Source organism: Polypterus senegalus, chromosome 1 (genome assembly GCF_016835505.1).
Source record: "Polypterus senegalus isolate Bchr_013 chromosome 1, ASM1683550v1, whole genome shotgun sequence".
In the NCBI taxonomy this organism is placed as follows: domain Eukaryota; kingdom Metazoa; phylum Chordata; class Cladistia; order Polypteriformes; family Polypteridae; genus Polypterus; species Polypterus senegalus.
Window position 1 is genome coordinate 252616806 of NC_053154.1, and position 21771 is coordinate 252638576.

Sequence of the window (21771 nt, forward strand, 5' to 3'; positions counted from 1 at the left end):
ACCAATGTACGTACTTATTTCGGTGGTATGACGCCATTGTCGGCCGCCATATTGAACTTTCCAATGTCACTAATTCTCCAACTTCCCGTGTAGGTAGAAGGCTGAAATTTGGTACTTATTTCTGTGGTATGATGCCACTGTCGGCCGCCATATTGAATTTTTAATGGAAACCGATGTCTGTACTTATTTCGTTGGTATGACACAACTGTCGGCCTCCATATTGAACTTTCCAACATCACTAATTCTCCAACTTCCCGTGTAGGTAGAAGGCTGAAATTTGGCAGGCTCATTCCTTACAGCTTACTTACAACAATTAAGCAGGTTTCATTTCGAAATTCTACGCGTAACGGTCATAACGGTCAACAACGTCCGCCATGTTGAACTTTCTTATTTATGGCCCCATCTTCACGAAATTTGGTAGGTGGCTTCCCTGAGCTAACCGAAACCAATGTACGTACTTATTTCGGTGGTATGACGCCACTGTCAGCCGCCATATTGAATTTTCCAACATCACTAATTCTCCAACTTCCCGTATAGGTAGAAGTCTGAAATTTGGCAGGCTCATTCCTTACAGCTTACTTACAAAAGTTAAGCAGGTTTCATTTCAAAATTCTACACGTAATGGTCATAACGGTCAACAACGTCCGCCATGTTGAACTTTCTTATTTATGGCCCCATCTTCTCGAAATTTGGTAGGCGGCTTCCTGCACTAACGAAACCAATCTACGTACTTATTTCGGTGGTATGATGCCACTGTTGGCCGCCATATTGAACTTTTCAACAGTCTTTGTTACTTATGGGCCCATCTTCAAGAAATTTGGTACACGGGTTCCCAACACTAACTGAATCCTACTTACGTACATATATACGTCCATAGCCTCGGTCACCGTGTGAGGTGGCGTTGGGTCCCCCATCCCAATGCCTCCCACGTTGTTGGGCTGCCTGCCTATATAAGACCGTCCGTCGCTCCGGTCTCTACATTCCCTTCCTTGCGTCGCTACGGGATTCACATCTCTCTACTGATAACTACAGCCTTTTTGTTTAATCCACGGCTTCTCCTCTGTTTTATTGTTTGTTTATTACAATTATAGTTATTGTATAGGTATTTTACACTTACTTTACATTGCTCAGGTACCCATTTCCTTTATCATTCCAACCCCATTACCATGTCTATCGAGATGATCACTATCGATCAAAGAACTGTCACTTACCGAGTGGTTTCCATGCCCGGAGATACCACCTACCTTTTCCATTCTCTTTGTTACATATTGCACGGCCATATCAGGCTCACTCTTGATATCCGGAGGAACATTCTGTCTTATGTATTGAATGGCTGGGACAGGTTCAAGGTGTGGACTGATGACAGTACAGGAGATAATTATACTACACAGGACCACTAGAAGAGTGAAATGCTTAAGCCCTTCACCTATGGTTCTGCATGTGAGTTGATGGCTGCCGCTGAATTGTTCGGTTGTCGCTTTCAAGTGTACTGAAATGGCCAAATATTTTACACCTTTCGACAACCGCCAATGCCTCTTAAACATCTTAGATTCACAGGTGACGATTTCAGTAGTGGACACTTTGATGTTTATGAATGTTTAAACTCTGAAAAGCTGGATGTGATTTTATCGATGAAACCGGTTGTGTGCTTACAACGCTTGACAGATGCCGAATGTCACTTCAACACAAGTCCTGCAAATACTGTTGTAATTGAAACAAACCATGAAACTCAAACCGATTATGACAGCAGCAATCCAAGCTGTGAGATTTGAGACAAGATTACTGTTCACATGGCCAACTGTAAGTTACATGCTCAAGAGTAAGCTCAGCGCACAGCTTGGTCATATTACAACCGGAGGGCCGAACTGACAACATGTTATACAAAGAGATCCTTAACAAATAATTATTGGCATATTTTCCCACAGTTTAAAAAAGGTTTAATTTTCTTCTTAATAAAAATTTGAATGCAGTACTTCGCCGCTGCGAAGCGCGGGTATTTTGCTAGTCTCTAAATAAATTGATTGAAAATACTTTATGCTGTTTAATACATTTTGTTGATTTTTTTTTAAAAACATGCGGAAAAGTATATCTTCTCTCTATACTGGGAATGTGAATTATGTGAATTATATAATTTAAATATTTGTCATTCAAAAAAAGATTAAAGTAAGTTCACAAAGTACATTTCTTCTGTAGACATCCGGACTAAATAATCGTACATATTCTTTATCGAATTTACAGATAAGATCTATTAATTCCATTATCCTTCTAGTTCAAAATGTTGTGTGTTATGCTTGGATTATTATATTTTTTGATTTCTTGAATATGCACTTACAGATATGCACTTACTATTAGGGATACTTCGATCAGTTTTTTTAAAGCTGATACCAATCACTAATTTCATGTTATTGGAGCCTCCAATTCTGATTTTTTTTCTAAATCCTTTTAAAAAACTGCAGTAAAATAAGCCTCGACTAGCTACTGTTTGCTGTAAAAAAAAAACTTCCATAATCCGTCGCATAAAGGTGTAGTGCAACCAATTTCTCATAAAGATTAAAAAGCTGGGTCTGAAAACATTGTTTTTTGTGATCGGCCAATTCACTGATCAAGTCTTTTGTAGTGAAAATCAGCCAATTTAGATTGGCAGCCGATTGATCAGAGTATCCCTAATTGTTGTAGCAGTCATTGCAGAACAAGAACTGTTTTCAATAAAGATGATAGTTTTTGACAATATATATTAAGAAAGCAATCATCTCCTTATAAGTAAATTAGCATTTGTTAGTTGCCCGTTACTTTAGCTGGACATGTTTTTATGTGATACATGATCAGTGGGCAGAGATTACATATGCACAATTTGAATTAATATTTAAACGGCAAAGTGGCATTCTTACTTCCATGTCTCCTACAAGCACTAGTGAATAGTATGATAAGATAGAGAGTAAAAAATATTAGAAAAGACAATGAATGCAATACCCAAAATAAATACAATGTTGGACAATTTAAAGAAGTGAAAGCAAAGTCAGTAACCAAAGGTGACAAGTTATTATCCATAAGGAAGTATTCTAGTCTTAGGTAGCTGTGATTCACTAAAGAGAAAGTCATGCTTTTTAAATTTTGAGTTTAAAATGTTCCAAGATTCTGATACTTTAAGAAGTACTAAATCATTGAGCATTTTGATAATAGTGTTATTTTTGAGGTATTATATAAAATGCACTTGAAAGTTGCATATTTCTTATTACAAATATTGGCAACTGAACAGAGAAATTCGATACATTTGTCCAAGTTAAACTATAAGGCATCACAGAACAGCACAGCCATTAAACAAAACATAGTAATAAGGAAAATAATGAGATGGTCCCTGTTCAAAACTTTGCATACACTTAGTTATTACTACTGTTTATTTACCCCTTTAGCATCAATGATGGCATGCAGTCTTTTGTGATAGTTGTGGATGAGGCCCTTGATTTCCTTAGGTCGAAGAGCTGAATGTTCTTCTTAGTGAAAAGCCTCCAGGTTCTGTAAACTCTTGAGTTGCCTTGCATGAATTGTACCTTTCAGATCTCTCCAAAGTGGGTCAATGAAATTAATGTCAGGAGACTGTAATAGCTACTGCAGCACTTTAACTTTTTTCTGCTGTAGCCACCAAAAGGTCAACTTGGCCTTATGTTTTGGATCAGTGTCACGTTGGAAGATCCAAGTGCATCCTGTGCACAGCTTCCAGACTGATGAATGCAATATACTCCATTATTTTCTGGTAACATGCTGCATTCATCTTGCCATCGATTTTTACTAAGTTACCTGTGTGCTGCTGTAGCTCACACACCCCCCAGAGCATCAGAGATCTACCTTCATGCTTCATGGTATACTTTTTGTCATGAACCTTGTTTCATCCTCTCCAAACATGGCGTTTATGGTTATGACCATAAAGTTCAATTTTGGTGTTATCACTCCAAAGGACTTTGTTCCAGAAGTTTTGAGGCTTGTCCAGATACTGTTTCCAATACAGTATTGTAAGTGGGCTGTTTTGTGGCATTGCCACAGTAAAGGCATTTATTTTCTTGCAACTTGACCATGCAGCCTATTGTGCACCTTGAAACAGCAAGACCACTTGTTTGCAAAGAAGCCTTTATCTCAGCTGAAGTGGCTTATGTTTTTTTCTTGGTAGCTCGACAAATGATCCTTGTAGTTGTGGTTGAAACCACAGTTGATCTACCTGACTATGGCCTGGTAACAACAGAACCCCTAAGTTTCCACTTTATTATCTCAGTTTGAATACTACTGACAGTTATTTTCAGATCTCCAGACATCCTTTCATATTCTTTTACTGATTTATACAAATCAACAACCTTTTCTTGCGGGTCCTTTGACAGTTCTTTTACTTTTCCCATGGCTTGGCATCCACCGAAGTCAGTTCAGGTCTGTAAGAATTTAAATTGACTGTTATACACAAACACTGATTACGATCTGAGAGGTTACAGGTGTGGACGCTCTCCCTTATTTACCCTAAAAATGAACCTGTGCATGTCAGCTTGTGTGTATAGTATCATCCCCAGCATTCAAGGGGATTAACTTTTTATCAGGCCCATTTAGGTTATTTCAGTTATCATTATGATTTAACACTAGAATTACCAGAGCCTACGAAAAAACTCGTAATTCCGTCCCACCTTAAACTGCTTCTTAAATCCCTTCACACCTCTCCGCCAGCGCCCTTTGTCTTCTAAATGTGCTGATAAAGAGAAGCTCGAAGCAGCCGGCTATTCCATCCCCCCACCAATTTAGAACGTGCACGAACTTCTCTCAGCTCAGGCCTTGATTGAGTATCTGGGAGTGAAGTGGAGTTTTAGAGCGGAAATAATAGATCGTTGTTTGGAACACACGCATTTCATGTCTGTTCCGTTTCTACAGTAATCTGTGTCAACACATTGTTAAAACAGAAACTTTTTTATATTCTAGTAGTAGATGACAAAATGTAGGCATAAACTATATAATGTATGAAGCCTGAAGTCCAAATAGCAAAGAAACATTTTCACAAGAATAACACAATTGCACTTTTATTCAAACATATAACTGCAGAAACAAAAAGCCGCCTTAACATGCAACATTGACACCAGTTTACTGTAACTGACTCCGTGGCTCAATAGACTCAGCCCCCGCTTGGGAATCAAGGGGTTGCGGGTTCGATCCTGCGCCCCTCCATTTTGAGAAGTAAACTGCTCTTGTCTTACTGTTTTAAAATAAAAGCATACATTTGATTTCAGTCTGTAACAGCCGGTGCAGTTTATGATCCTTGTACAGGTTAGCTTTTTTTTATTCACTTTTCACTCTCTCAGTTGCCTTCAGAATCAATCCATACAACCCCATCTGACACGGCTGTTTTCACTAAAACGCGCTATAGCTCTGCAGTGTACCACGATGCATACTAACGCACAATCACCCCGTTGCTGTATGCTTTTTCTTTTGTACTACAGGACATGCAGAGGAAAGAATGGTAAAGACCAGTAACTTCGCGCTATATGCAATCATCAGACACTCCCCATCTGCCCGTGTCGTTCAAACACAGGAACATATATTGGTGTAAAAGTATAACAAAAGTGCACTTTTATTCAAGTGCACTTTTTCCATCGCCTTTTCCTGTAAGAAGCATTATACACACTTCTCTCTATCCAGCATACAGCAACATGCGGGACTGGCAGGAACACTCAATAAAACTGAATAAAAAGAAAATCAAGTGACGGTGAGATACGAAGAAGGCAGCTTCGCCAGCGTCTGTGTGTCAGAACCAGGTGGGGGGGCGTTAGTATGCATCGTGGTACAACGCAGAGCTATAGCGCGTCTGTATTCTGTTTCTTTTGTACTCGAGGGCACGCAGAGGAGAGAATAGTAAAGAGCAGTAAGTTCGGCGCTATATGCAATCATCAGACACTCCCCATCTGCCCGTTGTTTTGTTATACTTTTCAATACTTTTTATACTGCTCAAACTGGCATGCTCAAAAAATACACGTGTAATGCCACGAAAAGTGCACGCAGACACTTCATTTCGCAATCTCACCGTCACTTGATTTTCTTTTTATTCAGTTTTATTGAGTGTTCCTGCCAGTCCCCGCATGTTGCTGTGTGCTGGATAGAGAGAAGTGTGTATACTGCTTCTTACAGGAAAAGGCGATGGAAAAAGTGCACTTGAATAAAAGTGCACTTTTTTTATACTTTTACACCAATATATGTTCCTGTGTTTGAACGACACGGGCAGATGGGGAGTGTCTGATGATTGCATATAGCGCCGAAGTTACTGGTCTTTACCATTCTTTCCTCTGCATGTCCTGTAGTACAAAAGAAAAAGCATACAGCAACATGCGGGACTGGCAGGAACACTCAATAAACGAAAAGCAAGTGACGGTGAGATACGAAGGCAGCTTCGCCAGCGCTTGTGTGTCAGAACCGGGGTGATTGTGCGTTAGTATGCATCGTGGTACACTGCAGAGCTATAGCGCGTCTTTAGTGAAAACAGCCGTGTCAGATGGGGTTGTATGGATTGATTCTGAAGGCGACTGAGAGAGTGAAAAGTGAATAAAAAAAAAAAAGCTAACCTGTACAAGGATCATAAACTGCACCGGCTGTTACAGACTGAAATCAAATGTATGCTTTTATTTTAAAACAGTAAGACAAGAGCAGTTTACTTCTCAAAACGGAGGGGCGCAGGATCGAACCGCAACCCCTTGATTCCCAAGCGGGGGCTGAGTCTATTGAGCCACGGAGTCAATTACAGTAAACTGGTGTCAATGTCGCATGTTAAGGCGGCTTTTTGTTTCTGCAGTTATATGTTTGAATAAAAGTGCAATTGTGTTATTCTTGTGAAAATGTTTCTTTGCTATTTGGACTTCAGGCTTCATACATTATATAGTGTATGCCTACATTTTGTCATCTACTACTAGAATATAAAAAAGTTTCTGTTTTAACAATGTGTTGACACAGAAAACTGTAGAAACGGAACAGACATGAAATGCGTGTGTTCCAAACAACGATCTATTATTTCCGCTCTAAAACTCCACTTCACTCCCAGATACTCAATCAAGGCCTGAGCTGAGAGAAGTTCGTGCACGTTCTAAATTGGTGGGGGGATGGAATAGCCGGCTTCTCTTTATCAGCACATTTAGAAGACAAAGGGCTGCATGGAGAGGTGTGAAGGGATTTAAGAAGCAGTTTAAGGTGGGACGGAATTACGAGTTTTTTCGTAGGCTCTGGTAATTCTAGTGTTAAAAAGGCACATGCAATTTTTTTTTACTGTGTTTTAAAAATAATGCCTTCAAATTGGTGGCCATCATTAGTGATACACTCTTCGAGACGATTTCTGAACACTCTCATGACTCACTCGGCCATTACATTGAGGAATACCGCCAATTTCATGGTGAATAGCGTCCTTGAGGGCTTCAAGGTTTTGAGGTTTGTGTGTGTATACCTTCGACTTGAGATAGCTCCACAAGAAAAAATTGCACAGAGCGTTATCAGGTGAACATGAAGGCTACCAGATATCGGTGCACAGACTGTTCAGCTTCCCCAGAAAAATCTCCCGCAAAACTTGCCTGGATCTCCATACCGTATGACCTGTTGCTCCATCCTGTTGAAACCAGGCATCCACCACATCGATTTCCTCCAGTTGGGGCTGCAAAAAGTGACAGTGACCATTGCTTTCCACTCCTCAAAAAAATAAGGGCTTATAATGTCAAATTCTGCAATGGCGCACCAAAATGTAATTTGCTCACTGTGCATGGGTCTCTGATGAAGTTCACGAGTGTTGGTTTCAGCCCAATAGCGAAAGTTTTACTTATTTACACAAACATTCAAATGGAAATGTGCCTAGTTGCTGCATATGACAATGGCATCTCGATGAACAGTTTGCAGAATGTTTGCGCATAACTCTCTACAGCTCTCCGAGTCTCCTTCAGTGAGTTTCTGCACTACCATCATTTTGCATTGATGGAAATTAAGGTCCTTATGCAAACTCCTCCTCAAAGATGTGTTGGAAATGCCTAAAGCAGAAGCATGTTTGCACGCTGAACGCCAAGGAGACTGCAAAATTTGCCCTTACAACTTGGATGTTTTCAGGCATTTTTACAGTTCGAGGATGGCCTGGAGATTTTCTGTTCAATGTTGTACCCATCTGTCTAAATTTACCCACCCAATGAAGAGTTGTTTTCCGATTTGGGATGTCACTTTTAGGAGGAATGCTGAAGTACGTTCAGAAGGCACGTTGCATAGTGATGATGGATTAGTTTTTTTTTTTTGAGGAATGCTTCGACAGCAAAAAGCATGGTGTGCACTGAACTAAGGCATGTTTCTGACTGCAAGCTTAAAGGCATCGCCTATCACAAGGACCTAGGCCCCAAGCACAACTGCATACCAACAAGACCCAGGTGCAAGCATATATATTTATTATACAGAATACCTTAAAAAGGCTTCAACAAAGCACACCTCCCAGGCAAGCTTTGTCCTCTTTTGCCTGACTCCAAGTTGCCTGAACCCAGGAGTGCTTCCAGTGCTAGGGCACAGCACAATGGATCCACTTCCGTAAAGCCCCATAAATTATTGATAATTACTCCCAGCAGCTTCCACTGACAGCACCCATGGAATCCAACAGGATTGCTCTACTGGACTACAGTCCCCAGCATATTTTGCGCGTGTCTGTGTGGGAATCCTGACCCATGGGTTCTGCCATTTGGTGTATCAGGGAATCTGGTAGTCTTGACAACTTTTCTGCCCTGTTCTCCCATAACACTGGCCTCCCATCCAGGTATTGTTCTTAGGTCCAATGCCGCCAGGTCTTTGTGTTTGGTTTTGCAGGTTCATAGTGGCTGCCGGTTCTTTGTTTTCACTCTAGATGATTATAATCCCAACAATTAGCACTATTTCTCAGTTATGTGGCTTATTGGTTATTTCATTCTGCTATCATAAGGTGTTCTATTATTGTAATTTTTTCTGTTCCAAGGATATAATCCAAATAATTTCTGGACTGGAGAAGATTATTAGTGGTCAAGTCTGTCTGTCTGTCTGACTGTCTGTCTGTCTGTCTATCTATCTAAAATATACAGGACCTGTAAAAATGTACTTCAGTTCAGCAATAGTCAATGACCCTTTTTGTTTGAGAAAACTTCTCTTCCAAATGCTTATATATTTGTTGCTCTTTTCCAGTACTTTCGTGTGAATGTGAGTTTTTCAAATTTGCTTCTACATATATGCTGTGCTGTGCTGATTCTACTTGCCTAATGTCAACATTAAAAAGCATTATGCTGTTTAGATATAATTACCGCTTTCATTTCTTTTGTCTCCTACTGCAAAACTTTATTTGCAAATCTTTAAGATTTTCTGTTTTTTGCACCGAAGGCTCTGCTCTGTTAAATGATGGTTTGGAATTATTAACTACTAGCAAAATACCGTGCTTCGTAGTGGAGAAGTAGTGTGTTAAAGAAGTTATGAAAAAGAAAAGTAAACATTTTAAAAATAACGTAACATGATTGTCTATGTAATTGTTTTGTGACTTTTATGAGTGTTGCTGTCATCAAGGATTTGAATATCATTATTTCTTTCAATCAGGTTCGTATTTGGAGAATGTGTTGTGTTCAAGTTATATTCCGTGTTTGTCAACCGTTGTAAAGATAACAGGTTTCATTCATCGAAGTGTTCACTACCCAAATCGGTACTCGTGAATCTAAGATGTTTAACAGGCATTCCTGGTACAGTGTAACCTCGGTTCACAACCATAATTTGTTCCAAAACTCTTGTCGTAAACCGAATTTGGTCGTGAACCGAAGCAATTTCCCCCATAGGATTGTATGTAAATACAATTAATCTTTTCCAGACCATACGAACTGTATGTAAATATTTATTTTTTTAGTTTTTAAGCACAAATATAATTATACCATAGAATGTACAGTGTAATAGTAAACTAAATTTAAAAACATTGAATAACACTGAGAAAACCTTGAACAACAGAGAAAACTAACACTGCAATAGTTTGCGCTATAGTGCTACCAGCTGCTGGCTAAAAGCACTTTTTTTAATGAGTTTTAAGCACAGGGAAAAAATCCATAATTTAATAAACTACCAAGAAAAATAGCATTGCAACAATGCACGCTACGAACAGATCGCTGGAAACAGAGGTGAAAACAAAATCAAGACCAGTGCATTCTTTAACTGCCTTCCTACCTTAATGCGTCCAGCTCTCTTTTGCGCTGCCTGTGTGTGTGTCGCGCTGTCTCTCTCGCGCTGCCTGTGTGTGTGTTGCGCTATCTTTCTCGCGCTGCCTGTGTGTGTCACGCTATCTCTCTCGCGCTGCCTGTGAGTCAGTCAGTGAGTGAGTGAGTCAGTCAGTCAGTCAGTGAGGGCTTTGCCTTTTATTAGTATAGATGGACTACAACTTAATGTATATTAAGAGTAATTCTGATTAGTTGCTTTCTACACATTCTCATAATAATTTCAGATTGAATTTTATTTGCCATTTACAGAATACTGTTTCTAGTTATAAGTTTGTGTATATGAACATGTTTCATGAATATAAGTTTTGATAAATAAAATTTCTATGTACAGTTAGGTCCATAAATATTTGGACAGAGACAACTTTTTTCTAATTTTGGTTCCGTACATTACCACAATGAATTTTAAATGAAACAACTCAGATGGAGTTGAAGTGCAGGCTTTCAGCTTTAATTCAGTGGGTTGAACAAAAAGATTGAATAAAAATGTAAGGCAACTAAAGCATTTTTTTAACACAATCCCTTCATTTCTGGGGATCACAAGTAATTGGACAATTGACTCAAAGGCTATTTCATGGGCAGGTGTGGGCAAGTCCGTTGTTATGTCATTATTAATTAAGCAGATAAAAGGCCTGGAGTTGATTTGATGTATGATGCTTGCATGTGGAAGATTTTGCTGTGAACAGACAACATGTGGTCAAAAGAGCTCTCCATGCAGGTGAAAGAAGCCATCCTTAAGCTGTGAAAATAGTAAAAACCCATCCGAGAAATTGCTACAATATTACAAGTGGCAAAATCTACAGTTTGGTACATAGTGAGAAAGAAAGCAAGCACTGGTGAACTCAGCAACGCAAAAAGACCTGGACGTCCACGGAAGACAACAAAGGTGGATGATCGCAGAATCATTTCCATGGTGAAGAGGAACCCCTTCACAACAGCAAGCCAAGTGAACAATACTCTCCAGGGGGTAGGCTTATCGATATCCAAGCCTACCATAAAGAGAAGACTGCATGAAAGTAAATACAGAGGGTGCACTGCAAGGTGCAAGCCACTCATAAGCCTCAAGAATAGAAAGGCTAGATTGGACTTTGCTAAAGAACATCTAAAAAAGCCACCACAGTTCTGGACAAACATTCTTTGGAGAGATGAAACCAAGATCAACCTCTACCAGAATGATGGCAAGAAAAAAGTATGAAGAAGGTGTGGAACAGCTCATTATCCAAAGAATACCACATGGGACACTAGTGTTTATTGATGATGTGACACAGGAGAGAAGCAGCCGAATGAATTCTGAGGTGTTCAGAGACATACTGTCTGCTCAAATCCAGCTAAATGCAGTCAAATTGATTGGGCGGCGTTTCATGATACAGATGGACAGTGACCCAAAACATACAGCCAAAGCAACCCAGAAGTTTATTAAAGCAAAGAAGTGGAAAAATTCTTGAATGGCCAAGTCAGTCACCTGATCTTACCCCAATTGAGCATGCATTTCACTTGTTGAAGACTAAACTTTGGACAGAAAGGCCCACAAACAAAACAGCAACTGAAAGCTGCTGCAGTAAAGGCCTGGCAGAGCATTAAAAAAGAGGAAACCCAGCATCTGGTGGTGTCCATGAGTTCAAGACTTCAGGCTGTCATTGTCAGCAAAGGGTTTTCAACCAAGTATTAGAAATGAACATTTTATTTCCAGTTATTTAATTTGTCCAATTACTTTCGAGTCCCTGAAATAAAGGGATTGTGTTAAAAAAATGCTTTTGTTGCCTTACATTTTTATTCAATCTTTTTGTTCAACCCACTGAATTAAAGCTGAAAGTCTGCACTTCAACTGCATCTGAGTTGTTTCATTTAAAATTATTGTGGTAATGTACAGAACCAACATTAGATAAAAGTTGTCTCTGTCCAAATATTTATGGACCTAACTCTATATTCAACTTATGCTTTCCAAATCAAAACATGTATAGTTGAGGATATTTATTAATTTAGGCATGATAGTGTATGGTATGGTTATTTTTTCCTAAAGTAACTATCCAGCCATCCATCCATTTTCTAACCCGCTGAATCCGAATACAGGGTCACAGGGGTCTGCTGGAGCCAATCCCAGCCAACACAGGGCACAAGGCAGGAACCAATCCTGGGCAGGGTGCCAACCCACCGCAGGACACACACAAACACACACCAAGCACACACTAGGGCCAATTTAGAATCGCCAATCCACCTAACCCGCATGTCCTTGGATTGTGGGAGGAAACCGGAGCGCCCGGAGGAAACCCACAGACACGGGAGAACATGCAAACTCCACGCAGGGAGGACCCGGGAAGCGAACCCGGGTCTCCTAACTGCGAGGCAGCAGCGCTACCACTGCGCCACCGTGCCGCCCCTAAAGTAACTACTTTTACGTAATTTTTTCAGATTGTACTTTTTTACTTTTACTTGAACTACTTTCACTTGAGTAACTTTTTCAGATGTACTTTTTTTACTTTTACTTGAATAGATTTTTTTGTCAGTTACATTTACTTAAGTAATTTTTTTCTAATTACGGTAACATTATTTCTACTTGAATGGAGTTTTTTAGTGCTCTTTCCACCTCTGGTTAGATGCTGGTAACACTTGAATATTGCATAAGTGAAATAAATACACAAAACACTGAAAATTATCTAGAAACATATTCTCTTGTTTCCTGTACATTTGCTTTTTTATATTTTAATGTTACCTGCAGATGATTTTATAAGCAGTAACTAAAACAACAGTACTATCATTTATACTTATGTTAAGATTTCCTATTACTGCTGTTGAGCTTTGTTTCAGTGCTTAAACTGTTCAAAATTAATCTACTGGAAGGCTAAAATGGTTGTCTACTGAACCACTTACAAAAGCTTAATAAAACTGACAATACTCATTCTAATGTTGACAGCAAAGAGCTTGGCTGGGTAGGTACTTTTTTAGGCATACCTCTGGAAATTCCCCTTCTTATAAGAAGCCTGACTTGACTGCTTTAACATTTTCAAGTCTGGCTTTATTTACTATTGCTGATTAACTCCACTAAGTACAAAATTGTGGCCAAGTTGGAATACAATTCTGTAGCCACATTAGGTCCCTGGAATTGAACTTGAAAATGACTGAGATAAAGAGAACCTGCTTGTCATTCATGAAGTGACTACATACTTAGAGAGATGTACAACTACAGTATATTGTGTAGGTAGAAAGTGGGAGTAACAAAGGAAATGAGTTGTTTAGGGAGGTTCTAGTGAAGTTAAAGATACGTGAAGAAGTGAAAACTGAATAGGTGAACTAGGTTTGTATCTTTTTTGAAAATTTGCATTTTATAATTATTCTTGTTATTTTGGAATTTTCCTTACAGATCTGTGACTTTACATACTGTATCTCATAGACTTTGTGACAGATAGGGGGCGCTATCGCTCCCTTGAACCCTTGTCCAAGACGCCAGACCCGAAGTAAAAGTCCAAATGTTGACTTTATTTATTAAGAACATTGCACAAAGCACCCTCCTCTCCACAACTCTCATTAAACAATACACAATACAATACTCAATAATCAATCCTCCTCTCCCGGACGTGTTGCCACCCTTGCACCCAGCTCAGCTCCACGTCTTTTTCCACAGTCCTTTATAGTCCTCGACCTGGAATTGTTTCGCCATCTCTGTCCACGTGACTAGGAACACTTCCGGGTCAGAACAAAATCCTTTTTCTTCACCCCGGAAGCATGTCATTCCTTTTGTCCATGTGACTCGGATGTACTTACAGGGCGTGGGGAAAATAATCTTTGCTCCTCCCTGAGCACCATCTAGTGGCCCCTGTGGTATCCAGCAGGGCTTTGGATGAAAACTCCATTGTCCATAATTCCTTGCTGGTATTCGGGGCACCTCCATGTCACACGGAGGGCTCTATCTGGCGGCCTGGAGGTATTGGCCGGGATGACTGGCCGGCCGTAGACCACAACTTGTATAATCATAATATATTTGAGGCAGCACAGTGATACAGTAGTTAGAGGTACTCCCTTATAGCCCTAACAAACTTGGCTTTATTCTGGCTCTTGTCTTTGTAGGTTTTTTATCAGGTACTCCAGGTTTTTTTTTTATTGCTTCCCAAAGGTATGCAGGTTAGGTTAATTGAATGCTAAAATGGCTTTTACAGCATAACTGTAGTCTTTAATGAATGTCATCCTGTTTAGGGTTGCTGTCTGAATCACATGTAACGTTGTTAAGGTCAACTCTTGCCTACTGTGACCCTTAAATTAGATTTAAAAGTGGAAAGAAGGAAAGACAATACCAAAAAACATTTTTTGAAACATACAGCCTGTCTATATATGCTTTTTTGTCAGTGTTTTCTATTATTTTGTGAACTCAACAATTCAGTGAACATTTTTATTCATTTAGCTTCAGGTCAAGTAGGTTTTTATCTTTATGCGGTGCCCTTCACTTTAGATAGGTTTAGGGTGCTTATGAAGATCTTCAGATTTTACAAAGTAACACACACAGCACTATGGAACCTTTACATTCATAAATGAATATAATTTTAAATGTAATTTAATATAAATTTTGTACTGTTTCTAAAATTGAAGAGAAAAATTTGTCTTAAAAACCCACAGATACAACATTTCAGAAAGATGACTGGATTGATTATTCTTAGGACTTTTAAATGCTCTCAATCATTTACAGAAATGTGACGCAATCTGTGATGATACCTTGAAACATAGGCTGATTATAAAGTTTAAAGGGAGACATAGTGGCAGAGCAGTTAATGCTGCTTGCTTCATGGTTACAGTGGGCTGCACGTCAATCATGGCATAATGACTGTCGATGTGCAGTTTGTATATGCTCACCACAAATGTGTGTGTGTGGTTTTCTGGTGGAGTTCCAGCTTCCTTCCCACATGGCAAAGATGTGTGTGTACTGTGTGGCATCAATATAGTGGTCATGAGTTTATCCAGGTATATGAGTGTGTTCTGTGAGACCCATGCTCCATCCAACATCAGACCATAGGTGTTTTGCATGTTTCAGTGAACCTCATTGTTTTGTTTATCTGCACTGCACATTTAATGCATAACCTTTTAGAGCTCACAAAGTCATACTAAAAATATTGTTACCCTTCGTCTTTAAACAACAAAAAACTCATAGTTTTCTCTGAACTGAAGTTGAAATCAACAAAAATATTTGGCATTCACCATTTTTTATTTCACAATTACTATAACAGTAACTTTGCTTTAACTTAGTTAAATATTAGTTCTTGAAATTTGTTGTCTTATCTGGTGGCCCTTTGCTGTTCATAGATTTTAAAGACATAAACTTCACCTTCACGGTTTTTACTGCTTGTAACTTGGTTAGTGAAGGACATGTCTATGTTTCCATAATTTATAGTGTCAGGTTTATCTGGTATTTTTATTTAAATAGTTTGTTGTCATAGAACAATTTTTCAGAGTTAAAGGAAATTATTTTTCTCTGTGTTTCTAAGAGTTTTCTACAACAGGGTGTTTCCTTACTATACCATTATGTTTACAAAGCATATTTTTAATACACTCTTAATTCTCATTCATAGAAGTTGTTCTGTGTTTCCATAGAATTTTGCAATGTGTTGTATTGGCCTGTTATTTTCAAAGTGTTGTAAAAACTTGCATTTTCGTCTGAAATTTCCCACATGGGTAATTCAGCAAAGAAGTTTCTAGTTTCGAAATGAGACAGTATGAACAGACTTTTTATAGATCACTTAGTTTACAGTAATAGTTTTTTTAACATGTTTCTGTTTTTTTCTTTTTAAAGGCTTGACAACACATTAGAAGAGATTATATTTAAACTGGTGCCTGGACTCAGAGAAAGTAAGTTATCTTGGGATGTTCATGCAACTATGATGTATTAAAAACACAAAAGTACAACCTTTGAAATATGTTAAGAAATGTATTTTATATTACCATACAGTAGATTAAATGCAGCAATATATACAGAAGAAGCAAAGACATAAGTGTCTTTTGGTGCTTGCTTTTAGCATGTACAATGTCCCACCAAAATATCTACCGATAATGATAATCAGTGGTTTGCATTTTTTGTAATATATTGGTATATTTGTTTGCAAACTTTGTTTGTTACTTGTTTACTATATTTATTCATTCATCTTTCATGATCAGCAAAATACGTAAGTGACAGTGGTTTTAAACTTGGCTTGATTAAGATGTTAGTAAGGCCACTATTTGTACATATTTTTGGATCTATTTGTAAAGAGAAAAAAATATTATAATGTAGTCAATAAAATCAAATTTAAACAGTTGTGAGGTCTAAGACTTAATTAAATCCATTTTGATTTCTGAGAGCATTTTTTCTGTTATACAGTATGTCTTCCTACAATACTTTTATAAATATTAGTGTGTTTTATATCAAAATAAAACAAGACATAGGTTGATTAAATCACTTGCACTGGTTTAAGGATGACCATTTGTGATTTTGTGCCTTCAACTCCAGCTACCAGAATAAATTTAAATTGAGTTGAATTGCATCTGTGTGAATACAGATATGCGTGAATCAGTGTATGTCGTCAAATAAAATATAAAATATAAAAATAATACGTCGATTGTCAGCTATACTGTCAACATAGTTTAAAATATTTGGTAGAGAAAGTGAATGAAAGCACACTTTCAAGTAATTGTGACTTTGTGAAAAAACTGTTACCATAACAGCAGCCAGCAAAGGTTCACGAACCTATAGTGGTAGTAAAGTTTCTTGTTATTATTATTTTTTTGGTGTTTAGTACACTGTATTAATCCCCAAAAGAAAATTATCTTTTCATATTACCTACAATATTTGATGTAATTTCCAATGGGGTGAATCTCTGTGCTGTATCACAAATCTGAATATCTACAATTCATGTTACATAGTGACCCTCTGAACTTCTTGGTCATGATATTGAATTCAGTAGATTTTAACATATTTTGGAATTAAAGCATAAACACTTACCAAAACTAAGGCAAGAAAGGACCAGGTCTGAAAGCTCTATCGATAGTAGTCTTTTATTTTATTCATTTAATTAGTTTTTAGATGTTTAGGCATATAGTACTGTTGGAAATGAATATAATGATAGACTGAACTTTTCCAGTGCTGTATTACATGTGAACACAGATTAGAATGAGGAATTACTAAAAATATAAATGAAACAATAACCCATTTGTGAGCAAAATACATAAAATGCAAACTTTTGAAATTAAATGTATATTTATACAGAACCTATGAGAAAAGATTGATGACAGGAAAACGAGTGTCTTCTTTTTAGGAACAGAAAAATGTAGAGAATTTATTTTAATTATTTCTTAACACCACTTCTTCTTTTGGCTACTCCCATTAGGGGTTGCCACAGCAGACCATCTCCATATCTTCCTGTCCTCTGCATCTTGCTCTGTTACATCCATCACCTCTCTCACCACATCCATAAACCTTCTCTTAGGCCTTTCTCTTTTCCTCTTGCCTGGCAGCTCTAACTTTAACATCCTTTTCCCAATACAATGGAACCTTGGATTGTGAGGATAATTCGTTCTGTATACATGCTTATAATCCAAAGCACTCGTATATCAAAGCGCATTTCCCCATAAAAAATCATGGAAACTCAGATGATTTGTTCCACAACCCAAAACTATTCATATAAAAATGATTAATACAAAATATAAAGTAAAAATACATAAAACAAATTAATCTGCACTTTACCTTTGAAAAGAATCATGGCTGGTGTCAGTGAGTTTCTAAACTGTTTTGGGATTCCACCCAACGGGACGGCACGCAGAGGAGCCTCCCGAACCAACTGCAGGCTCCCAGCGCTATAGCAGTTCGGCATAAAAGCCAATCCGAAAAGATCGCAGGCATGCTACAAGTGCCTGCCGTTGATGAGTGATACAAGGAAAATTATAAATGCAGGGCACACTAACCAGGTCACGACCTTGCCTGACTGCTGTGTCTGTGTATAGGAGAGTGGCAGATCCCGCTACAATAAATAACCGTGCTGTTCCTGTTTCAAGCTGAATAAAGCTGGTGTTGCTAAAGTACTGAGACTCAGCTTCATGTTTTGCGGTTCAAGAAAGAAACTTGCACGTTACAACACACACATGTGGTCACAAGGCTATAGTAAACAGTATACGCTTGTACGCATGTTGACTATATGAGTGAGGCACGCTGACTGAGCCTGAGAATGGGAGGCGATTACCCACAATCCCGCAGCGAGAGAGTGAAGAACCATCAGTTCAGTTGTGATCACATGATGCTCTGTAGACAAAGCGTATACGTACTACTCGTATAGCAAGACCTCGCTCGTTTATCAAGTCATAATTTATTAAAATTTTAGCTTGTCTTGGAAAACACTCGCAAAACCAAGTTACTCGCAATCCAAGGTTCCACTGTATATCCAGTATCTCTTCTCTGCACATGTCCAAATCAACGCAATTTTGCCTCTCAGACTTTGTCTCCCAACCATCCAATCTTAGCATTTCTAATCCTGTCCATCCTCGTCACACTCAATGCAAATCTTAGCATCTTTAACTTTGCCACCTCTAGCTTTGTCTCCTGCTTGCTGGTCAGTACCACTGTCTCCAACCCATATATCATAGCTGGTCTCACTACTGTCCTGTAGACCTTGCCTTTCACTCTTGCTGATAACCGTCTGTCACAAATTACTCCTGACATTCTTCTCCACCCATTCCACCCTGCCTACACTCTTAGTAGAATTCAGAAAGTAATCTTTCCCATTTATTTCCTTGGTTTTCTTTATGTTTCTATGTGAGGAATAGTGCATCCCAAAGGATCAGGACTAGTGGCCTACATTGAAGTCTCACTGTAAATAAGAAAATTATAAATGAAAGTGTAAATGTAGTAGTGGCTTATAATGAATTTCCTAGGTAGAAAATCAAAGTAAATTATTAACATCTATCAATTGAAATTACGTTATTGCATTCTTTGGATTAAGTTATATGTGAAAAGATATACTTTTATAAATGGCTGTACACCCTTTATAGCAACAATGCCATAGTACTGTATATGTGTTATATATATATTGGATGACGTACATTTTGAAAAGTCTTTTACAGTTTATGCTTATAGTTTACACAATGTTAAAACTCTATACACAATCCCAAAAAACATTCACATAACATAATAAATGTAAGACACACTTTATATAAAACTATATGAACTGTTCAAAAATGATATTTTTCATCAAAACTCAACATAAACCATCAAATGAATCGCTCAGCCTACACAGCAACTACAACCTGATGGAATGAATGTAAAACGTTGCAATCCCATTTGCATTTTCAGTGTGCAGTGCGTAGTATTCTGTTGTAGATGGTTAGAATCGAATTCAAATATTTAATCAAATGTACATGAATGTAGTCATCATAATACACAAAAATGAGTAGAACATCAAACTTGTTTTTTTTCTAAAAACAGTACATTTTGAACCTTACTTGGACATGAACATTAGGCTTATAAGCAAACCAAATACAGAAGAAGATACAGGAAACAGTTTTTACAAGGAAAGAAAGAAAATGAAGGATAACAGAATCTTTTCTGATTGCTTACACGCAGTTTCTGAAACGATAGCACATTTTTGCAAAACTCTACACACAAATCCTGAAAACTCTAGCACAAAATGAAAAGTCCATAAAACTCTTAAGAAAGTCAAAACTATATAAACCATTATAAAATGTATACTACTGCATCAACACTCCACATACAAACTATCAAATGAGTACACCATCCTAATAATGAACTACACACTGATGGGACTAAATCCAAAACACTCCATGTTGCAGTGCACGGCAGTCTTCTGTAAATAGTTCAAAAAGTATTTAGGCATTTCTTCATAATATATGTATGTAGTCAATAAAACATATAAGGAAAATTCAAGTTTATATTTCCAAAAACAAGTACATTTAACCCTGTGTTTGGACAGGAACATACTGTATTGTATGCTTTGAGGCCAAAATACAGAAGGTGATACAGAATTGTGTTTTGTGAAAAGCATGTATTGAAATTGCAACCTGATTGCTGAAGCTGAAAATATTCACAGAACGTAAGTAAACGGTTTCAATGATGGTGCCTCAAGTGCCAGATTTTGTTTTTTACAGAAAATATCTGTATTTCATGTAAATCAAATAGAGGAATTGTTAACATTTTGTTTGAATAATATATCACAATGTTTTTGTTAAATAGTGCCTTAAGCAAAGCATTCAGTAATTATGTAATAACCATGCTGTTTTCATTAAAAATTCTAACATGCTGATGTTTTGACTTTTTCTGGGTAGAGGAGCAAGAACAAGAAACAGAATTCTGGAGGAAGAACAAATCAAAAGAAAATGAAGGTAATGAATCAACATGTCTTTATTTTATAATTATAGGTTTCAAAGAACTCACTATTACAAGGTGCTTTACAAAGCAGAGGACAGTAAATGTGCAAAAGAACTGTTTTTGGGATAAATCTCATTATAGAAGTGTGTTAAAAGATATTTATGAACTATGGTAGTTAAACAATGTGAGATGACAATATGCTGTAGAACAAGGGTGTCAATGTCAAACTCAATTGTTTTGAGACCCAAAAATAACTAATTATATACCCAACGTGGGCTGAAATGCAACAGCAAACAACATTTTCTTAACAAGTAAGGCATAAAAGCAACTCTGCTCATCACAATTGTATATTCTACTTTGTGTCTATTTTGAAACAACCTTCCCTCTTTAACACTTTACTTTTTTTGGAAACTGCAACAGGTTAAGAAAGCTACCAGCAGACATGAGACCAAAATCAGTTTTGAGTAAAATAAATTACATCAGCAAATGATATATGCAACAATTTATAGTTAAACCATGAGATTATAAGATTATCACATCTTGGGCAATGTACACAACATTAAAAACACTAAATGTCTTTATGACAATGTGGCATGTTACCTTTTTTCCACATTTTCTTGTTGGGTCATTATGAGCAGACAATTTTCATTCTGCCTGCAGGTTAAAAACTAAGTTGTGTTTTGCTGTGCAGGTAAACTCAAACAGACACTGGATATGCATTTCCATGTCAGGAATACATCTAAAATATACTTGATTACAATGCATATGTTAAAAGCAGGTTAAGGAAAGTCTTTAAGAAAACAAACTGTCATTGTAGGCCATGTGTAAAATGTTTTAAATACTGATGAAATGGGCTGCTTAAAAAATATCCAAAGGCCAGAGCCTACAGGCCTTGAGTTTTGACACCCATGCTAAAGCAGAGTGGAGTATTTTAGAATTGTTACAAAAGATTTATGTTGTTGAATACAGGTACAGATATACACTAGCTAATTTAAAATCAAGAAAGAAGAGGTGAATTTTTACTTGTGATTTAAAAGAGACTATTTTAATGACAACACAATGGAGATGTAAAGAGATTTGGAATCCCAGATGGGAAAACATTGTTTAATTACCTTGGCAGTGTAAAATAATGAACAGCAGACAATGAAAATGCTATGGCTTAGGGTCAGTAGTAAGTTTCTGGTATGAAATTCTCCACTG

General features: G+C 37.6%; 1 protein-coding gene across 3 annotated transcripts in view; it reads left to right on the forward strand.

Moving 5' to 3' along the window:
• LOC120540827 (polycomb group RING finger protein 5-B) overlaps positions 1 to 21771 on the forward strand; it is a 107826-nt gene that overhangs the window by 37256 nt on the left and 48799 nt on the right. For all 3 annotated transcript variants that reach the window (XM_039771927.1, XM_039771911.1, XM_039771918.1), the window contains exons 4-5: positions 16015 to 16070; positions 20529 to 20585. In XM_039771927.1, coding sequence (XP_039627861.1) covers positions 16015 to 16070; positions 20529 to 20585 — 113 coding nt within the window. The remainder of the gene's footprint in view (positions 1 to 16014; positions 16071 to 20528; positions 20586 to 21771) is intronic.